General features: G+C 38.9%; 1 protein-coding gene across 1 annotated transcript in view; it reads left to right on the forward strand.

Moving 5' to 3' along the window:
* cblb (Cbl proto-oncogene B, E3 ubiquitin protein ligase) overlaps positions 1-23,111 on the forward strand; it is a 68,995-nt gene that overhangs the window by 43,111 nt on the left and 2,773 nt on the right. Inside the window, exons 6-18 of the mRNA XM_082157170.1 lie at positions 979-1,100; positions 4,975-5,112; positions 7,452-7,539; positions 7,635-7,766; positions 11,194-11,385; positions 13,551-13,718; positions 13,798-14,160; positions 15,994-16,079; positions 20,782-20,910; positions 20,989-21,053; positions 21,308-21,412; positions 22,430-22,588; positions 22,693-22,815. Of these exons, the coding sequence (XP_082013296.1) occupies positions 979-1,100; positions 4,975-5,112; positions 7,452-7,539; positions 7,635-7,766; positions 11,194-11,385; positions 13,551-13,718; positions 13,798-14,160; positions 15,994-16,079; positions 20,782-20,910; positions 20,989-21,053; positions 21,308-21,412; positions 22,430-22,588; positions 22,693-22,815 (1,870 nt within the window). The remainder of the gene's footprint in view (positions 1-978; positions 1,101-4,974; positions 5,113-7,451; positions 7,540-7,634; positions 7,767-11,193; positions 11,386-13,550; positions 13,719-13,797; positions 14,161-15,993; positions 16,080-20,781; positions 20,911-20,988; positions 21,054-21,307; positions 21,413-22,429; positions 22,589-22,692; positions 22,816-23,111) is intronic.

Genomic DNA, 23,111 nt, shown 5'->3' on the forward strand with positions numbered 1-23,111 from the left:
CATATATATTGAAAATAACAGAGGGCCTAATACAGATCCCTGCGGCACTCCATAGTTTACTGGAGTTATGATCGATACATTCTCACTGTACAGTGAGAATATAAAAGCTATTTTTAATGTAAGAAAATTGTCATTAAATTATACACTTCTCACACAGTATAAACAGGTCTATACACGAAAAAGAACCAGGGGATCATCATATTTGGGAGTCCTTAGCATTAAAAACCCCTGCTTTGAATAATACAATTCAAACTAAACAGCATCTGCAAACAAATTATGGTAGATCTTTTCTCAGAACTAACTTCAATGTTCTTTAGATTTTTTTATGGATCAGTTCACTTCTCCATTACCATTATGCATGAATTATAAAGAACCTTTTACTTCCAGATAGCGTTACTTTTACTTCCAGATACTTTTTTCTTCATTTCTTCATTATGAAAAGCATATATTGTAGTTTATAATTTAGCACACTTCTTTTTGTTAAATATTTAGTTTAAAAAATGTTTTTGCACTCTATCTTTAAACTGAATAGCGCATGGTTTGACCCATGATTTGATGCTTTAGTCAGCATTTTGGACCGCATATTTATTATTTTAAAATTTAAAACACTTTTTGTTAAATGTTTAGTTTGTGTTTGTGCTGAGTTTCTATTAAAATAAATGTCACTAAATTAGATTTAGATACAAATCTGATTGACTGATTAGATAGAACAGTCATACATTTTTAACCGTGACTGTTCAAACACTTTTTAAAGTTGTTGTATGTCCACCTACAAGGGGAAATAACCTAGTTTAGTTGGTGTGTTAAAGCCATCTTGATTTAACTGTCTGGGAGGTCAGTGATGGTAAAAATAAAACGAATGCTAGCGAATTCCAGTCTGACTTCTGTTTTCTGAGCTATTTGAAGTATCACAGATTATGGACTTCCTAAACCCACTACCTCTATCTCTAACCTAACCTAATTTTCTCTTCCCTGTAGCCATGGGGCTCAATCCTGAGGAACTGGAACTTCCTGGCAGTCACGCACCCAGGCTACATGGCCTTCCTGACGTATGATGAAGTGAAGGCCCGTCTGCAAAAGTACATCAACAAACCTGGCAGGTACAGACTAGTCTGCGTGTGTGTGTGTGTAACTGGATGGCTGTAATAGACATACCATCTGCTGCGTGGTGCGCCGGGCCAGCCAGCTGTTTTTCTCCAGTCTGGCAGACGACCCCGCTTGCATGGGAAAGTGGGCGAGGCGGAGATGTTAGCTTATTACAGGAGTCTCTTTGTCTGTGCTTATGTTCTCGCCGACTCTTGTCAGCACTGCTTCTAGAATCTAGGATCAATATAATCTGGAAATACACTCATGACCTTTGCATTGGTAACCCAGATTATACCATACCAGTAAGCCAAGTGTGGCGGACTGTGCCACAGGGAGACAGCGGTAGTTAAATCCAGTCTGTTTGGATTAGCTGATTAGAGAAAAAGCATTGCATCAGTGCTGAAACAACTCTTGAGGTCCAGAGCCAGACGGCAGGCGCTATTACACACTGGTTAGAGTCGTTTAACGCAACAGCAAGATAATAGCGAGGCCATAAAATAAGAAACTTTATGGGAAAGGACTCCCTCTGTTTGAATTTCACCAAGAAGATGGGCCTTTTTAAATGGCTGATGTGGGTTGGAGAGATGTGGCTAAACAAACAGACGGAAGTCGAGGACGGTGGGTGGTCGAGCTGAACTGTATGCAAATACCAATCTACTGAAGAGGAGCAGCAGCTGTGTGTGTGCGGTTAGAGAAGGTCTTGGCGGCACCCAAGGGGACTATATGTGTTTCACGCTGAGTTTCTTCCCGTAACAGTCACCTGGTAAAATCAAGCTTTTGACATGCTGGATGTCATATTATTATCTGAGCAGTGTGACACGAGAGGCAGGGTTCATTAGTGCGGAAACACACACTCTCTGCCTCAGTAGTCACAGCAGCTCAGAGCTTTTATGATCTATGTGTGATGACTCTGAGTAAATGATGACTGAGCCAAAAAAAAAAAGACAAAAAAAAAAAGACACTTGAAAGTGGTCTTCAGAACTTAACTTTGTGTGATAATGTTTGATTCATGAACAAATCATTCTTTTGAAATTGGTTATTTTTTAATGAATTGCTTGATCCAGTTTGTCTATTATGGACCACTTAAATTAAACTCAACCTCAAAGCTTAAAGATTTAGTTCACCCAAACATTTAAATTCTGTCATTAATTACTCACCCTCATGTCATTCCTAACCCGTAAGACCTTCGTTCATCTTTGGAACACAATGAAGATATTTTTGATGAAATCTGAGAGCTTTCTGTCCCTCCATTGACAGCAACGTCGTTGCAACTTTCAAGGCCCAGAAAGGTAGTAAAAACATTGTTAAAATAGTCCATGTATGGAAGTAAAATAATGACAAATGTTTTTGAAACAAAAAAGCTTGTTGAATTGCACTACTCGAAAAAAATATGCATTGCATTAAGCCTGCTTGCATTTTAATGCATTGTATTTTCAGAGCTTGCATGTTTGTGGGCTGAAATTCAGCATGGTTGTATATTTAAGCTGTGAATATTTCAATTCAAAACATTTCACACACGTTTTCATTATTAAAAATTCAATAATCCATATTCACCTTTCAGATTTCTCTTCCAAAATGTTAATTCTATCTAAAAATACAACCTATAATATTCGACCGGCAATTTTCGGTCCATTTTATTTCGCTTTACAAATTCGCTTCCACAAATTCAGTGGTTCAAATTCGACCGGAAATTCAACATTTGACATCCGGGAACGGCAGGAATATCAGTAGATTACCGATTGATGATCTCCATAGCTGTTAGTTGGTCTCACCAGCAGGGGGTGCAAGCGGCTATTGACTAAGAAAACTATAGAGCAACAGGTGAGAGACTCATTAATTCGTTGAATTACAGAAATGGAGCAAGCAGTAGGCTATTTGTGATTATTATCAGGGCGATGAATTGTGATGATTATCATATGGAAAAGCTGATAAAGACACAAAAGCTGTGTTTACATTGAAGTCTTCACTGTTACTTTTGTACATGTAAGATTAGCTTTCTCTGTCGTGACCGAGATTATGTTATTCCCCGATGCTGATGTACAGATCAAACGTTAAATCTGAGGTAGTAGACATTTATTTCTCTCGGTTGTTTAGTTTTCTTAACTTTATATTATAACATGTTGAATTTCAGCCTATAAAAATGCAAGCCCTGAAAATACAATGCTTTAAAATGCAAGCAGGGTTAATACAATGCATATTTTTTCAAGTAGTGCAATTCAACAAGCTTTTTTGTTTCAAAAACATGTCATTATTTTACTTCCATATCCATGTAACTACAGTGGTTCAACATTAATATTATGAAGTGATGAGAATACTTTTTGTGCGCAACACTCCTACGCTGTTAACGCAGTGTAAACAGTGCAGCGCTTCTGGGTTCTACGTCAGTACGTCTGCTCACTATTGGCCGACTCTGGTCATGTGTGTGACGACCCAGGAGCTAGCCAATAATGAGCTGACGTTCTGACGTCAAATTTAAATTTTTGGGTGAACTAACCCTTTATGTTTCCACTCTTTCTAATAGCATGGAATTTTTTTTTTTTTTTTGTCAAAACTGATTTGATTAAAACTAGTCTCTTAGACTATGGTCTGTCCTGGGACTCAACTGTGCTTAGATTTCAGAGTAAAAATGGACAAAATCAGTCAAATTCAATTAAAAAACAAAACAAAAAGTTTTTTTGTTTTTTTGTTTCAGTGTTGGACTTTTGCTTACTCTCTAAATAAAAAGTATCAAAAGGCAAATAATAAATGATGCTGATAGTAAACTATGAATAAGGAAAGGCATTTTCAGTAAAAAATTACTGTAGCAAGTCTCATATTAAACAAGAGAGTCAGAGAGATGAGTTGGTAGAATAAAGAATGTTAACAAGAGTGTAGAGACCTATACAATGTTTCCCCCGTGTGTGAAAAGAGCCGTGTCCAGTGTGAAAGCAGTACAGTGGAGCATTTACGGATTAATCACATTTAACACAGAGAGCTCCATTCATCCCTAGCAGCTGCATTAGAAATAACTCTAATGTAATTCAGAAATCCTGCAACGATCTCTTATATCAGGCCATGACCTTTTCGTGTGACGAGTCGGTGTGTGGTCTTATGTCTCAAAATAGTGACTCAAACATGGCAAAACATAATTTACCACATCAAGTGTTCTTATTTTGGCCTTTCTAACCTTTGTCTGATCCATTTCATTCGCATAGATGTTAATTTTGTGACATCGCATTAAAGAATTAACATTGCAAATCGAATTCTGTGCACCTGTACAATACACTTTTTATAAACTTTTCACCTCCTGCTGAGAAATGTCAACCTGTTCTACATCCATTCCTCCGTCAGCCAAAGTGTTTTTTCTTTTTTCCAGCCTCAGTGCCAGCCTGTGACACCCTGACGCTGTGGGATATTGAATGGCAAGGTTCAGTCTGGTTCCAGTTAGTCTCTTAATCCTGGCTGAATTTGTTGTTCAACAGTTGCATAACCAAAATACGCATTTGAATAACTCCATAAATGTGCTTTTCGTTTCCTCTTACATTTCTCAGTAAAGGGGCATGCAAAAGTAAACGTTATCCATATGGTTCAGCTTTTCTCTCCTGTGTTCGTCAAAGCCTTCGATTATTTCATATTTGCTGTTATGATATCAAAACTGTTATGTATTGGTATTGTTGTCAGTTTCTACCCAAATGAATCATTTCTTTAACGTAATCAACCCAAGCAGAGGAAAGGCTTAAGACCATGCCAACAACCTCTAGCGGCTAAAAGAACATCACCAGGAATCCAACCAACAAACATGAACTATGCTAGCCAATATATGTGTATGACCTATTGTCACCTGCATTGTATGCCAAAAACCTTTGTGCTTTGCCGTTTTTAATGCGCTCTCTCTCACACTGTCCCCAGCTACATCTTCAGACTGAGTTGTACGCGGTTAGGCCAGTGGGCCATTGGCTACGTCACCAGTGACGGCAACATACTGCAGACCATCCCACATAACAAGCCGCTGTTTCAGGCGCTCATCGACGGATGCAGAGAAGGCTTGTGAGTACCTCAGACAGCTTAAAAGTAAATGTCAAAGCTTTGGCCTAGTGCTTGGTGCATGTTGAGCCATGGTGCTATTGTGGGTTTTTCCCACCTCTTCTCTTTATCCTTAAACTATTAATCTAAACCATTCAGCTGTACTAAATGCCCTCTATCTCAACCCAATCACTTGCTTTACTCTTGTTCTCTTTCAGTTGATTTTGAGTTCACATCTCACTTTTTTTTTTGAGACTTTGATCTTTCTTTGAAATAATGTCTAGACAGTGGGACTGAAGACGGGTGGGTTATAATGACAGTATATGAATAAGTCTGAGCTCATGAATATTAATTTGCTCTTGCCGAATTTTCTGATCTTCCACACTGATTTGGCATTGACATACAATATCATTCTAGTTTTATGTTTGATCAGATATTTTTCTTACCTTTTTAATATATCCAACTTTATCTGCATACAAACTAGTGTAAAGCAACATTTTGTCACAAAAGGTGAATATATTATCACCCAGCTCTTTCTATAAAGTTGGATAAATAAGTATGTCCAATGATATCCACATACATAAAGTATACTCACATATATTTAAACTGCTTGATTGCTTTTATCGTCACAAAATGTAAAATATATTAAGATATATAGTGTATGTTTCCATTCTTTATAGCTTGTCACTCTTTTACAGGAATTTCAACTAAATCAACTAAATCAGTAATTGAACTAAAATTGGTCAAAAAGTGCAATAAACCATCGGTTTTTAAGGTTTAGGACTACTTTAACTTTTTCACTGAATTGTCTTTAAAATAATAATAATAATATTAATTTGTGTATATGCTGTGTGTGTGTGTATATATATATATATACACACACACACACACACACACACACACACACACACACACACACACACACACACACACACACACACACACACACACACACACACACACACACACACACACACACACACACACACCTAAGGGAAAGAGGTGTGTGTGTATGTGTGTGTGTGTGTGTATATATATACACACACACACACACACACACACACACACACACACACACACACACACACACACACACACACACACACACACACACACACACACACACACACACACACACACACACACACACACACACACACACACACACACACACACACACACACACACACACACCTCTTTCTCTTCGTTGCCAGGTGTCTTACTGGCATGTCTGTTTGATGTAAAATAGTCAGTGGAGCATTGATTGAGTATTTCATATTTCAGCTACATACAGTAAATACAAGTAATTATTGCCTGCATCTGAGCCAGCAGTGGTACATATTTTAATATTAACTGACTAAGTTTGATTGAGTGGGGTTCTGGCGCCCCGTCTTCGTATCTGCTCGTTTTGTCCCATTTTACTGGAATCAACTCCCGTAGTTCTTCTGTGAAGCATCCTATCAGCTCAATATGTTCTGGAAAACTGGCAGTATGTCTTGTACACACACACACACACACACACACACACACACACACACACACACACACACACACACACACACACACACACACACACACACACACACACACACACACACACACACACACACTCCCCTCTTTCTCTTCGTTGGCAGGTGTCTTACTGGCATGTCTGTTTGATGTGTCATTTACAGGTTTTAGCTGCATGTATCTGCCACTGTTGCTGTGTCAGCTGTCTCTAAACCACATCACACTGGCTTGTGGCTCTATCTGCCCGTCCAAGTGCCACATGCCAATCTCACACCATCTGAGCTGTACAGCATGGTACAGCATCCCCATTAAGTTCAGATAATGAATCTGATATGCTTGCATAATGCTACTTTCTGGTAAAAGAAGTTCACACAAAAGGAACACATTGATTATGTTAATAGACATTTTATAGACATCACCGGGCACACATAAGAAACTGATTTCTAAAGAATTTGAACACCCATCATTAAATTATTATTATTAGTTTTAATTTGATTATGCTTTCAGTCTTTAATAGACTAATTTCATTTAAGATATTTTACCATGTTAAAATCCATTCTGCTGAATTCTGTCCTCACAATCAACTCAGAAAATGCAGAAAAATAGTGCAGATTTTGTCTGAACGTGTCTCTCTCTCTATCTCTCTCTATCTCTCTCTCTCTCATCTGATTGCCCAGCCGAGAGGTTTGATCCCTGCTGTAAGTGCAGCGATTCAGACATTGGCTGTGATTGGATGGACTGTGGAGGTGGCCCAGTTTCACAGCACTGCTAATAGAGAGCCACAGAGCCAGTTGCACATGAGGACAAGTCTCTTAACCTTACACTCTTTTTGCTGTCTTTCTCTCCATCTGTAGTTATCTGTTTCCAGATGGGCGCAGTTATAACCCAGATCTCACCGGCTTGTGTGAACCCACCCCACACGACCACATTAAGGTCACACAGGTTAGTAACGGATGCACATTTGAGTTGACTTTATATCAGATTTTGTTTTTCATCTTCGTCATCTTTTTTCTCCTCTCTTTTCTCTGTCTTTTCAGGAACAGTATGAGTTGTACTGTGAAATGGGCTCTACGTTTCAGCTGTGTAAGATCTGCGCCGAAAACGATAAAGATGTAAAGATTGAGCCGTGTGGCCACCTCATGTGCACTTCCTGTTTGACATCATGGCAGGTATATATTGCAGGTGTTTTTATACTCATTCATAATACACTAGTTTATTATATGTATTTAACAATGGCTGGAGATATACATGGACATGTACAGTAGCGGTAAAAAGTTTTGAATAAATGCTGTTCTTTTTTTTTTATTACGCAGCACAACTGTTTGATAATTACTGAGTAATGGCTGATGAAAATTCAGCCTTGTATCACATAAATAAATTATATTTTAAAGTACATTAAAATAGAAAACCATTATTTTAAATTGTAATAATATTTCACAATATTACAGTTTTTTTTCCAGTAAAACCTGCAGCCTTGATGAGCATAAGAAACTTTATTCAAAAACATAAATAATAGTAATGTTTCCAAACTTTTGACGGTACTGTACATCACAGGAGAATTCTGTCAGTTTTTTAAATAAAATGTCTGACTCCTTTGACTTGCTAAGACTAATTTTATTACTAGAATTTTTATATATTGTAAAAAACAACACCATATAATATTTTCACATGTGCACAATTTGTCAAAATTACAGCTTGTTGCACAAACAAATTCTACTCAAATTGATATTTGTCTCGATTTTACCTTTATCTTGAGGTTTCTTCATACGTTGCTTCTCATATGTCATCTAAAGCTCTTCACTGACTCTGTTGTCTCCTTAGTAACTCAGTATGCTAACTTTATTGGGGCAAAGTTGTTTGGTGTGTTGGGAATGACGACACAGCTGCGTGAAATTCATGATAATTTTTTTTTATATATATATCTCAATTATTTTTACACAATAAATATTGAAAGGTTTGTTTATTTCAAACTATTTTATTTGTAATCATTTTTATTTACTTTTATATTTTGTTTATTTACACACATAAATAAAAAAAAAGGTCTGGGGCAAAAGTTTCCAAGACAGTTTTCACAAACCTTATGTAACAAATAAGAGGTATATTATATTATATTATATTATATTATATTATATTATATTATATTATATTATATTATATTATATTATATTATATTATATTATATTATATTATATTATATTATATTATATTATATTATATTATATTATATTATATTATATTATAAAACCCCTGAAGTGGAAGAGGAAGAAACAACCATACACACTGTATCTGAATATATATAAATATATACCACCATACCACTGCAGCTTTTCACACTGCTGTGCTCATGCATGAAATAAACACGTCTTATTTGCATGCGGTATGAAGAAACTCTTTGCATCACATGTAAACGCTTCAGTGACGCCCAGCATTCAGCTAATGGATCTAGTTAAAAGTGCTTTAAATGGCATGCTATGACCTGAATACTGAGCATCATCAGGACTCAGTGGAGAACGAACGGCAGGTTATCTCTCTCCGTCGCCCTTGCATTTGTCCTGATCTCAAATGCAAGCGGCATGACAGTGGACAGGTGAAGGAAAGGCAGATAGGGTAGGAAATGTGTCCTCTCTGGTTGCGATAGTCTTCTGGGTGTGTGTTGCTGTGTATTAATGTGTGTCAGTGTATGATTGTGATTGAGGATGTTTACATGGGTGATGTTAGAGTGATGTTACACATTTGGGAGGAAGTGTGTATGTGTTTACATTGTAAGGACTGGCCGAATTCTCAGAAATGTTCTGATCTAGGGTGTTGTCCGAGCATCAGAGCTTCTCTTTCGATAAACAGATACTTCGGGGCTGCGGTAGGGCCAGCTAAACTCGGACACCTCAGCCAGGTGCATGCTGTGTGTGTATTTATTTTTAATTTTTTTGCCCTTTATAATGGAAACTTGATTCACTCAAGCTGATCTGAGCATAAATCCTTATTCGAGTCCCGGTGCTTTGTTTGAGTCTGGCCAGCAACATGCCCATTCCCTGTATCTCTCCCCAATAAGATCATATTATTCTTCACTATTTCACTAGAAAATTTTAGGGAGAAGCAGTACTATTGTAGTGTTTTTTGTTCTGTTGGGCACAGTAGTTTTCCCTCTGCTACACATCGGATCTGCTACCATCTGGGTTTTTGATGGGTTTGGCTCAGATTTGTGATCATTGACCATGAACCAAAGTCTTTACTGCATGAACATTGAAGTGAAGCGCTCAAGTTAATTAAATTCAGAAGAGCACTTCATCGAAACAATACAGTGGCCCCCAAAAATTATTTGTCAGCTTAAAAAGGTATGAATGTCACTGCCTTAAACAATAAAATGCCAAATCAAAGTGCCATTTATTTTAACAGAAAGATTGCACAAGCTCACATTTTCCATGTAAAGTATGCAGACACTTTCTGCTTGTGAAATGTTAGTGGTGCACGTTCGTTAGTTGATGTGTAACTTTAATTTTAGATGCAAGTGTTTAATTTAGTTTGTTCCATATTTTAGTGTGAGGATGTGTGATGAAGGACGTCATCTTTCCTTCACGTCAGTATTGTTGTCACAACACATCTAAAATGACATCCAAAAGGCCTCAGCTGTGGTCCATCACGAGTCCATTCTTAGACAACAAGAGAGCTTTTTGAATCTCCTCTGCTGTTGTTCACCCTCTCGTTTTTTAAAACGGCAAGGATGGCTTCCCTTTAACCTGCCACCTGCCTATAAAAGGGACCTGACTGTTAAATAAACCAATGAATCGGTTGAGAGCCTAGAGAAGTGTTGTCTCATCTCCTAGCTGGCAGAGAGATTAATATTCATTGCTATTTTTCTGGTAAGTTTACGAACACACATCCGTGAAGTCTTGAAGGTGACTGACTATCCCTTAGAAATCTCACTCTTTTTTCATTTTAATGGCCTTGTTTTATGCCGAGTCAGTTGGGGTGTGTTTCTCTCTCTCTAATTAGGATTAGGTTTCAAACGATGCTTTGATGTCTTTCTGCGCGACCCCTCAACCAGATGGCAGCCATGATCATCTTTTGTTCTTGTAAATATCGACACACTTTGATTCTCAGAGTTTAATGGAGGAAATGAAAGATGATTGTTGTTCATTTTGCCATGTGTAAGCCGTCTCCAGGCCGTACGGAGGCGTGCGACGTGGCGGAGTGGCCTGCGTGTGGGTCTGTCTTGCTTTTGCTGTTTCCTAAATCGAAAAGAGGAAATCGGTACCAGGCCTGAGGGGGTAGCATGTGCGTTCCAGCTGTTTGTAATCAAACATGACTCTTCAGATCCTGCCAGTAAAGAGTTTCCTCATGGCCAAGGCATATTTCCACAACAGTGTGTCAGTGTTTACAGCGCTATACAAATAATCAGACCAGAACCGTTGAGGTTGATATCAGCGAAGGTACTAAACCATGTGTGTGCGCTCTTGTCTGTTTTGAGTAAGAGGCGGTTTTCTGGACTTCCACAAGTGTTGGAGCCTTTGTGTGCGTGTATTTTTGAGAGTGCACGTTACAAGTGTGTGCGCTAGTGTTTTAAAGATCACTCAGTGTGTCCTCGACTCTTTTCTGCAGGATTCCGACGGTCAGGGTTGTCCGTTCTGTCGCTGTGAGATCAAAGGGACTGAGCCCATCATTGTGGATCCGTTTGACCCACGCAATGAAGGAGCCAAGTGCTTCTTCCTGGACCACTTCAACTCCCCTATGCTGGACATGGATGACGATGATGACAGAGAGGAATCATTGGTCATAGACCACATCAGGAAGGTACAACATCTATAAGATTCCCAACATGATATCGAAATTGATCCTAATTACTTAGACTACTGTTCAAAAGTTTGGAGTCGATTTAAGATTTTTTTTATCCAAAAAATGATCTATCTATCTATCTATCTATCTATCTATCTATCTATCTATCTATCTATCTATCTATCTATCTATCTATCTATCTATCTATCTATCTATCTATCTATCTATCTATCTATCTATCTATCTATCTATCTATAGAACAGTAGTCTAAGTAATTAGGATTACTTTATATATTTATTTAAATTTTTGTACAATCAAGCAGCACTTTTTTTTTTTGTTAAATACAGAAACACTCAATGTTGCATAGATCTTGGGTCTTGATTGAGATAAAATGTTTGCAACGAACACGATATATATAATGTAATTCATTCCTGTGATAGTAAAGTTTAATTTTCCATAGCCATTACTCCAGTCTTCAGGGTCACATGATCCTTCGGAAATCATTCTAATATGCTGATATGGTGCTCAAGAAACATTTCATAATGTTGAAAACAGTTGTACTGCTTAATATTTTTGTAGAAACCGTGATAGATTTTATTTCAGGATTTTTTGATCTATATAAAGTATAGAAAACAGCATATGTTTTTATAACATTACTTACTGTATTAGAAATATGAATTCATATGAATTATTTACGCTTAATATTTTTTCATGATCTTATTGTGAACAGTTCATCAGGGTATGTTATTAAAGATTTTTTTAAAAAGATCTTGACCACGTAATATTTTATCTAAATTTATCAACTTTTCACCAAGCCCTTTTATTTTTCAATCCTTCCCATCCATTCTGCTGTGTAATGCCTACTTTTTATGACTAGTCAATTCCTGATGGATAAAATCAAATCCAGACCTAGTTTATGTTTTTTTTTTTTCACTCTGGAATACGTGTCTAATGCATTTCATGTTGACTTAAAGCCAGATCACTGTCTGTTATCACAGGTTTACAAGTATTTAGAAGTTTGTTTCTGCCTAAACCTGCTCAGTAGATAAGACTTCATTCATCACTGTTGTCATTCCACGACCAATCTTCTTTTTTTCCCTAGTGGTTTTAATCTCATTCTTTACTGGACTTCAAAGAGACCTATATCTTGCTTTTATATAGGTGCAATAGCCTCCTGCTCTTCACCAGCATAAATGTCAGTCTCTTTTATTAGAAAAAGAAACCTGTTGGAACCTGCCTCACGAGGACACAACCTCCGCAGCTCCACTGAGTAGATTCATTAAATGGTAGAGCTTGGAGAGAAATAGAGGGCACCTTCTGGCAGGAATGTTTTTAAATAGAAATGCGGGATATTAGTTATTTTTTCTTTTTTTTTTTTCTATAATGCCCTTGCAAGAGAACTTGTAGAGGATATTGGCTTCCTATTGACTGAGAGCTTGTTTGTACAAAGAGTAGTGCACAAAGGGCATTTTATTCACCTTTTGATTTCCTGTAACGTTTTTTAGAAAATTTAATTAGCAGCGCTTTCCCCGCTTATACATTTTTTGGTTCACCACGAACAAAAGCTGTCCAGCTGCAATTGCTCAGTTCATAGATATGCTAATGAGACTATTAGTTGATTAGGAAGTTGAATACCCTAACCTGCCCGAAGCAATTTATGGAGGTAATAGGCCATTAGAGTAGCTTTCTACGCAATCATGATGATGAATAATGAGTTTGTCATTTTTCTTCTCTTTGTACTGCTGTCGTGTTCGTTGCAAACATTTTATCTCAATCAAGACCCAAGATCTATGCAACATTGAGTGTTTCTGTATTTAACTTAAAAAAAAAAAAAAGTGCTGCTTGATTGTGTAAAACTCGCTATCATGATTTTTATATGTTGTGGATGATTGCTACTGTATGTGGTTGCTTAGGTGCTCTAAATGTTTTTACATTTATGTAATGACAGCAGAAGTACCAGAAATATCTTTGGGTGCCTTGGAGTCAGAAATGTTGTGAACGCTGTTAAAGGCCGTTATTCTAAGGGATTTTTTAAAAGTCATTTCATTCATGCTTAGAAAGTAAAAGCAAAGTGTATGATGAATTATGCACAAAATTGTAAACTTATTTGCAATTATTGTCTTTGCAAACACTACTAAATATGTCATAAATCACCATCATTGCTTCTTTCTTTCTTTGCGTAGTCGATGGATATCCAGAACTCGCCGATAATGTCTCCGAACTCATCCCCTGTGTGTGAACGCCGGAAACCCGCTGCAGATCACATGGGCCCACACTTGAACATTCCACCCGTACCGCCCCGTCTTGATCTCATCCGTTCTCCCGCTCCCAGTCCCACAGGCTCTCCCAAGGTATCTTACTGATCATGATCAATATTTTTGTTCTCAATTTAATTTTCTGTTTTTTAATATTTCTCTTTTCTCTTTTCAGTCATCTCCGGGTATGTCCAGAAAACAGGACAAGCCCCTCCCTGCCCCTCCACCCCCACAGAGAGACCCCCCTCCTCCTCCTCCACCAGAACGCCCACCTCACATCCCTCAAGAGGGCCGGGCCGCCTGGCTCATCACCCCTTCGTCGGGCCTTCCCAGGGACCCTAGATCGCCCCTGGAGGCCTGGAGTCCTAAAGACAGCACTGCTCTGTCAGACTGCAAGACTTCTGCTGCAGACCGCTCCCCCAAACTCGCCCACGCCGCCCCTGCGCACATCAACGGGAGACCCCTCAGCTGCTCCGGTGCCGACTTGGGGTTGAACCGGATTGGCCACAGACTGAATGCGCAGTCAGAGTGTAGTAAGGTTAGGAACGCACACACATTCCTTCTGGATCTTGCGGATCACGTTCACACGCGCTCTTTTTGGAGAGCGACACTTAATATTAGGGCTGGAATGTCCTTCTTTGATAAACAGAGTCAAGAACATGAGATAAGAGCAGAAAAATGACTGGACATTGTGTTTCGAAATCACCTAGAACCCTCTGTACTCATTCACAAGCCCTTACATGCCTATTTTAAGCCATAAATATTCACTTTTTTTGCTCATAGCTGTTACTAAGCAACAGTGACGATATTCACAGTAAAGCAGGGCTGTGAAATTCGGCAGTGTGTAGTGCTTGTCTTTGGCCCTGGCATTAAAAAAGGAGGTATTTAAAACGCATTCGGTGCCTATCATTATTACAACAGTTGCCCTCCCATCCTGACATGTGTTTTTATATATATCTGGGTTAATGCTCCAGTATTCAAAGTACTCTCACATATTCGTGGCTCGCTGGGAGTTTATAGATTATGCATTAAATAAGCATGTTTTGCACAAGGGGATTGGAGAGAGTTACATATTTGGTCGCAAAGCTGCTGAGGGTGTCTCATTAAAGCCCTTTTGGAAACTAAAAACTTATCTGAAATGTTCTTGGTTGAATGAAGTGCATGTGGATTTTTTTTTATATCTTTTTGTTCTACTAAGGCTTGCAGCATGCAATTATATGTAACCACCAATGGACTGTAAAATTCTCTCTCTCTCCTCTCTCTCTCCTCTCTCTCTCCTCTCTCTCTCTCTCTCTCTCCTCTCTCTCTCCCTCTCTCTCTCTCCCTCTCTCCTCTCTCTCACCTCTCTCTCTCTCTCTCTCTCTCTCTCCTCTCTCCTCTCTCCTCTCTCCCCTCTCTCTCTCTCTCTCTCTCTCTCTCTCTCTCTCTCTCTCTCTCTCTCTCTCTCTCTCTCTCTCTCTCTGTCCCTGGTTGGCATGTCAGTGTATGGATTCATTTAGTGTCCTAGTGTGGGCACAGAGAGTTTGGCCCCTGTTCTCCCGGCACAAACCCACACAGCACTGTCCTCAGGCCACAGCTAGTGTGCAGCATCACACGCTACTCTTGATCTCTGAAATAAACCAGCTCAGACATCTGAGGCTTCTAGAGCTCCATGATGAGGGTCCTGAAGATCCTTCTAGTCTGTTCAATTGACACATTAATAGGATGATCTGTGTGAAAATACTTTTAATGTTCTTTCTTTCTCCTTCTCTCTCTTTCTCAATCCTTTTTTATCTATAATCCATCCATCCGTCCATCCATCCGTCCATCCATCCATCCATCCATCCATCCATCCATCTAGCTGGTCATCAGTCATTTCCATCCATCCATCCATCCATCCATCCATCCGTCCATCCGTCCATCCATCCGTCCATCCATCCGTCCAACTATTCATCTGTACTTTCCATCTATCTTTCTTTCTTTCCATCCATCTATCTTTCTTTCCATCCATCCATCCATCCATCTATCTGTCTAGCTATTCATCAGTACTTTCCATCTATCTTTCTAACCATCCATCCATCCATCCATCCATCCATCCATCCATCCGTCTAGCTATTCATCAGTACTTTCCATCCATCCATCCATCCTTCTGTCTTGCTATTCATCAGTACTTTCCATCTATTTTTCTAACCATCCATCCATCTATCCATCCATCTATCCATCCTTCCACCCACCCATCCATCCCATGGATACTTGTTAGATTATATAACAAATTAATCTTAACAACTATCACGGATATGTCCCATTTGGATATCATCTGTACCTTTATGTCAGGTTGCTTATTGAACACTACATCCATAAATTATTTATCATAAATGGTGTTTCTCTGCAGTCTTTCATCAACGGTCTGTTACCTGGTGATGAGTATGATGTCCCTCCTCTGCGTCACTCCCCTCCCCTTTTGGACCACAACCAGAGGTGAGTCACACACGCACGCACACGCACGCACTCACACACACACACGCACGCACGCGCACACACGCACGCGCACACACACACACACACACACACACAGACAGACGTGCCACTCCCATCCCTGGAGCCCTGCTGTGGTTCTTGTTCTTTGTGTCTATGTTGATCATAATCACTGTAAAGCAGATCAATCTGTTTCTCTTTATTCTGAAGGGAGCCTAATTCCCAATTCACTCATATTGTCTTCATATGATTACAAATTACCTGTTTACCGCTCTTGAGCACTGTTTTTCTGTGGACTTGCTGATCTCATTGTGATGCCAATCCAGAGCATCTTTTCCTGCTTTGCTCATTGATCTGCTTTTGTGATGTTTAATGACTAAATTATTATTTTCTCGCAAGTGTTTTTTTGGTGAAAAGACAAAAAAATAAAATAATGTGGACTTAATTAATGTGTTAATGTGATCCAGGGATTGTGTGCACAGGCTGCATCCTGTATATCTCTAGAGGTCTGTCAGAACAACACACACACACACACACACACACACTCACACTCACAGAGCAATGTTTGGACACATGTGCACCAATTATGCAAGAGGACCAGGATCCGGAGAACATGTGCTCTTTAAACAAACACACACACACACACACACACACACACACACACACACACACACACACACACACACACACACACACACACACACACACACACACACACACACACACACACACACACACACACACACACACACACACACACACACACACACACACACACACTGCAGTGATGGACTTCCTGTGGGGCTTTTGAGGGAATTAAGCAGAACCAGCCTATGAGAGGTTGCACTCCAAGCAGCAAGCCACATTTCCTCTTCTGTCACAAACACTTATGCTCTTTCTTTCCCTTATATTGTGCTATGGGTGTTGCATTTTTGTTGTTATTATTATTAGATAGTCAAGACTAGTGGTGAACTTAGTAAACTTTAGCCCCTTTCACACAGCGCTTTGAACCCGGGAAATTGCCGGCAAATTGCCAGAGCGCCTTCTGTGTGAACGCAAACACGACCCGGGATTTATGCCGGGATCGATGCCGTGTTGGGGACCTAGTAACATTGCCGTGTTCAGTCCCGGAACGCGCACTGTGTGAACAAAAGCCGTAATAATGCCGTGTCGTAGTGGATGACGCTGAAGCCGGGATCGTTCGCCAGCTGTGAAACGGCACGTAATGCGCAAGTTTATGATCGAATCAGAGAAAAAATGCACAAGCGTGGTTTCTCGAGAGAGAAATCGCAGCTCATAAGCAAACTTAAGACGCTGCTGAGACATTACAAGTCACATCGATGTCACGTGTCTTTACGGGATTTTTACGGGTCTCTGATTCCGGAAAATCACTGGCAGTGTGAATGAACCAAAATCAAACGAACCCGGGTCAAATCCCGGGTCACTTTATCCGTGTATTTTCCGGAATCTCTGTGTGAAAGGGGCTTTTGCCTCTTAGCTTGCACCGTTTGTACTACAGACATGAATTATGCCTCACATTATGCTTCTTGTTCAGGAAAGAAGTGCTGTGACTTGATAAGTGATTGGATTTTTACCTGGCTAATGATACCGTTGACTTTTGCATTTAGAAACTGCAAAGCAACATCTAAAAAACACAAATTACACAACTGCATAGTAGTGGGAAGTTCGGATCATTTTACTGACTCGTATCTTTGAATCTCGTTCATCAAAATGAACAAATCTTTTTTCGAGTCATTTCGTTCATTTCAGCAGAATGTATTTAAAATGTTACATGTTAATAGTCAAATTCTCCAAACACATCAAATGTTGATCGCATTTAGAATAAGAAAAAATTGCAATGCAAGGAAAAGGCCAAATTATGAGAAACAGACACGATTAATTCATTTATCTGAGTCTACAGGCTATGCAGTCTGTTAGTTTACCTCACCTCCCGATCTAAGCCGTTCGTTCATCCCGTGACATCCTCATAAACTAAGCTATGCAGTCTATAGTATCGGATACATAATTGATTAGTTCATCTTTCGAGTCTTCGGGTTAGAGTCGTTCGGTTTTATGTCACGTAACTGCATGTTTTTATAAGGCTATATATATCTTTATCAAAGTGATTTTACCCATCATAGATAAAGTTTAAAGAATTACCAACTGTTTAGTACCACATTCATATGGAAAAGAACCATCATGACAGAAATTTCTAAAAATTATAAATTGAGACCAAAAACACAGCATGTAACTGTTAAAAAAAAACTGACTACTACTTGTTTATAAGAAAGATTGGGAATTATTAACTCATTTATGTGTCCAGCGCTGTCACATCACGAAAGACTCGGACCCAAACCCGAAGACTCGAAAGATGAACTAATCATTTCTGTTTCCAGTACAGAGAACCTATAGGATGTTCTGCATGCACGGTCAACACAAAATGAACCAATCACTCTCTGAGACAACTTGGTAGTCCCGAGTCATATTAAAGATTCGTTCATGACCGACCCATCACTAGCATGTTAAAAACTGCTCAGAACACCTTAGCAACTCCAGGACATGTTGCTAAGGTGTTATTTTAGATGTTGCTTTGCAGTTTCTCAATGCAAAAGTAAAAATAATAATAATAATAAAAAAAACTGTTACTAATGTGTTCTATTGTCAATATGTTGATATGGAGTGGTATGTTGCTATACAGTAGATAGTGTTCTAAAACACTGAACGCATAGCAACATACTAATAACTACTCAGTACATTGTTATTGCTTAGTTGTTCTGCTTATTGTTAATGTGTTGCTATAAAGTTGGTAAGGAGTGGTTTTCAGTATGTAAGTATACAGTAATTATACAGATAGTGTTCTAGAAACAAAATAAACACCTTAGCAGACCACTTACACATTGTTATGCTGTTTCCGAATTTTGCAATATAGTTGATAAAATGTTCTTAAAAAAATAATAAAAACACCGCATAGAAATGCCCTGACTACTATAACACCCATAGCACCCTAGCATTAGTCATTGGTTTGGTTGTCAATGTTAATGGCTTCATTCATGCTACACTGTTCTGCTCCTCTCAGCAGTTCCTGCTACAAGAAAAACTGTGTTTCTGTCACCGCTTTGACAAATGAAACCGAGTGGTTCTGGAAACCACAATGGCTGTTGTTTAGAGCCCTGAAGAATAGTGTTGTGTGTCTATGTGGTGTATCTGTCCATAGAGCTGCGTCAGTAGTGTTTATAGAGGCTAAGATTACTGTATTGTGTGTATGTATATGTATATGTGTGTATATATATATATATATATATATTCTCAACATATATATATATATATATATATATATATATATATATATATATATATATATATAAAATATTATATATTTTATAATATATTCTCTGCTGGCTCCGGGCACACTGGATTCTTTGTGATGGGCATCACACACATCAACATACGTTTACTTTACAGAAACACAAACACACCACTTGGAATGGTTGAGAGCACTTTCCACTTTCCACAAAGAGAGCAAAACTTGTGAACCTGTCATCTCCCTCTCACTCTCATAGGTGTTTTTACACTGCTATGGTTGGCTTCTGTTAAATACTTGGCAAATGTACATCCATAAACACTCTTGTGATGTCTTGGAAACAAGGAACACTTCGAAACACTTGAAAAAGATCTTTTAATGAATCGCTTCATCATCACAGGGAGATGAAGTGCCTAAAGTGCCCTCTAATGGTGCATTGCAGTAGCAGTTCAAGTTTGGCTGGAACACCACCCATCGTATCCCAGCAAGAGCTAGTAAACCTCTCTCCCCCCTCAGTGGTGCCAGCCTGTTTAAATATTAGACGTATTTGCCTACTTCAGCTCAGCCTGGGAGTCTTAGTTAGAGCATTACGTGATTAAACTGGCTAATCTCACAGCGACCAGCTCACACACTGTAGAGTGCTTGTTTCAATGAGTCAGCATGAAGGCAGAGAACATCATCCAAATCTCCCGTCAAAGAGCCTTTTTCCACGAGTGCTGTGGCATCACTTATAATGCTGTCATCTATGTAAATATTTACATATTGTTATTCCACACTTTGCTGTAATTTGGGAGCACATGAGATGTTTTTCTTTGCATATTTGTTAATGCAATAAGTCATATTTGGAGTTAGGGAGTTGTTCGGCTTTGTATCAAACTTTCCATGGTACATGCATGAATCATCAAATCATCAATCAATCAAATCATGCAGTTTGAGTGAAGGTCTGTTCCCACAAACTTGCATTGAAGGAGGGAATTAGTCCTATATAAAGACCAAAATATCATAGTCTAAAAACACTCTAGCAACCACAAAGCAACATGCTCAAAACTGCTCAGTACATTGCTATGATGTGGCTTAAGTTCTGAGTATTTTTAATACTTTAAAGAGTGTGGGATCTTTTTACACCTAGCAACCATCTAGAGCTCCATATCAACCATTTTGAATGCCCAAGCCACTCACAACTTCCCTAACATTGTGGCAACTACTTTTGCAATGCATTAGATGAACACGTAAAAATCATGTGTGAAAAACAAAAATGTTGGGCTGGATGCTGTTGCTGTGGTCTTTGAACCTTATCTGTGTGCCTGAAGCATCGTGGGATTGCGTGGTTCTGACTTGGTGTCATTTGTGCCTGTACATGTTGTGCCTGTACATGTTGTGTAATAAGTTTTGTGTGATCTACAGACACACCAACCCCTTCACAAGCCACCGGAGTCTGACGGAGAGAGTGGAGGACGAGTATCAGATTCCATCATCGCATCCCGTCTGCATCACACAGCCACCCGTCTGCATCCCCTTCCGCATCCCCAACAGGTAAACACGCACACAATAGTGAAACAATGACCGTTTTAACGTCCCGTCCGCATTTTAATGTGTTTTCTTTTCATAAAGGGCTTTAGAAAACGGCTTGTCGGATCTCTCCACAGAATCAAAGAAACATAAACCTCCAGAGCATGGTGAGAGAACATACACATATACAGAAAATACACACACACACACAGTCTCTCATTTGTCATCTTCATTTTCAGCATGACCATCTTTTAGTGTGATTGTGGGAGTTTGTGTGTGTTTGTAGCAACAGGGACTAAAGTATACATTTTTTTAATGTGGCGGCCAGTGGTTGTTGAAGCCAGAGTTGGCTGACATGGCTAACTCACTGTGAGGTTGAGGCCATTTTTAGGTCAGTATAACTCTGTGTTGTGTTCCTCAGGTGGGTTTGACTCTGGTTCATTGATTTCGGGTGTGGCTCACACCACACAGTGCCCCCTCCACAACAGGACACCCTCAGACTACGACATTCTACTGCCCCCTCAAGGTAGCCGTTGGCACAGCGCCTCAATCTGATTGGTTGCCTGATTAGCAGACTGTTCAGTGGTGTTCATTTGTTGGTTTCTGCTTTTACTATTGCACTAGGTTAGAGCTGCGAACACCAATGCAGTCCTTATTCATTATTGAGCCACTAAATCAGATTTTTTCAGTTTATATTATATGAGCTGTTTGATATAGTTGAGGTGTCTTTGTGTGGTGCTTCTATTCAGATACTTAAGATTAATTTCTTTTTTTACATTCATTCACCTTCACTTCCATACATTTTTGATGTTAATATAATTTTATTATGATTTTAGCTTGTTTGTTTTTATATAGACAGATTCATGAAGACATCAATTTACCTTTGTTTAATTCATAGTCATACTACTGTCATAAACTTGCGGTAATACAATTGCTTAGTAACTAAAATACATTATTTTGGCCATATAATTAAAACCATAATGCAGTTTCCCCAAATAAAGACTTGTTTCTCAAAAATATAAACTCTATTTCTGTTTCAAGTAAGGTAGGGGGTTGGTAATTATCCATGTCTACAATTATTTGATAAAAAATACAGTGTTGTGAAATGACTACAATTTAAAATATACTTTTTCTTTTTTTAATACATTTTAAAATGTAATTTATTCCTGTGTTAGCAAAGCTGAATTTTCAGCATCATTACTCCAGTCTTCAGTGTCATTTGATCCTTCCGAAATCCTTATAATATGCTGATGTGTTCAAGAAACAATATTTTTCAGGATTCTTTGATAAATAGAAAGTTCAAAAAACAACATTTATTTGAAGTACAAATCTTTTGCATCAATGCAAACTTATTTACTAAATAATCTTAATTAATTGAATGCATCCTTGCTGAATAAAAGTATGTATTTTTTCAAAACAAACAACAAAAATTCAGAACGCGTTCAATTCGTGCCTGAATGATATGTTAGCTCCATCTGTTGGTGAGAAGAGGAACTGCTGAGGCATGTAGAATGACTCAACCACTCTCTCTCTGTTCTCCCAGCGTCTCCAATGGAAGACCCGTTCAACTCTCTTCCTCCGTCCCAGCCTCCTCCTCCTCCTCCCCCCATCAGGAACAGTTTCACAGAACCCTCGTCCTCCTCACCCTACCCCAGACCTGCCCGCCCCTCGTCTGGACACGACCACTTCCTGCTCAGCCCAGGTGAAGCCAAATCCCACACATCTGTGACTATTAATGTAGTATAAATGTCAAATACTGCTGTATTTGGGGTTGTATTGGTGTCTAATTATCAGTGTGATTCACAGACACGTTCATAGACACATTAATTAACTCGGCTCCTAATCCCCCCGTGCGGAGACTAACCGGAGACAACATGAAGACGCCGTTCAGGGCTCCTCAAGACTACGATCAACTGCCGCCCACCTCAGGTACTACTGATTGTATAAGGGCTGTCATAAATCAAATAGTTTTGGTCTTGAATGCTGATTGGTCAATATAGAGTTTAAAGGATTAGTTCACTTCAAAATGAAAATTGTTATCATTTACTCACCCTTAAGTTGTTTCAAACCTGTATGAATTTCTTTCTTCTGCTGAACACAAAGGAACATATTTTGAAGAATGTCGGAAACCAAACAGTAGATGGACCCCATTGACTTTCATAGTATTTGTTTTCCTATTATGGAAGTCAATGGAGTCCATCAACGGTCTGTTTACCGACATTCTT

This window comes from Leuciscus leuciscus (assembly GCF_965113295.1).
Source record: "Leuciscus leuciscus genome assembly, chromosome: 24".
In the NCBI taxonomy this organism is placed as follows: domain Eukaryota; kingdom Metazoa; phylum Chordata; class Actinopteri; order Cypriniformes; family Leuciscidae; genus Leuciscus; species Leuciscus leuciscus.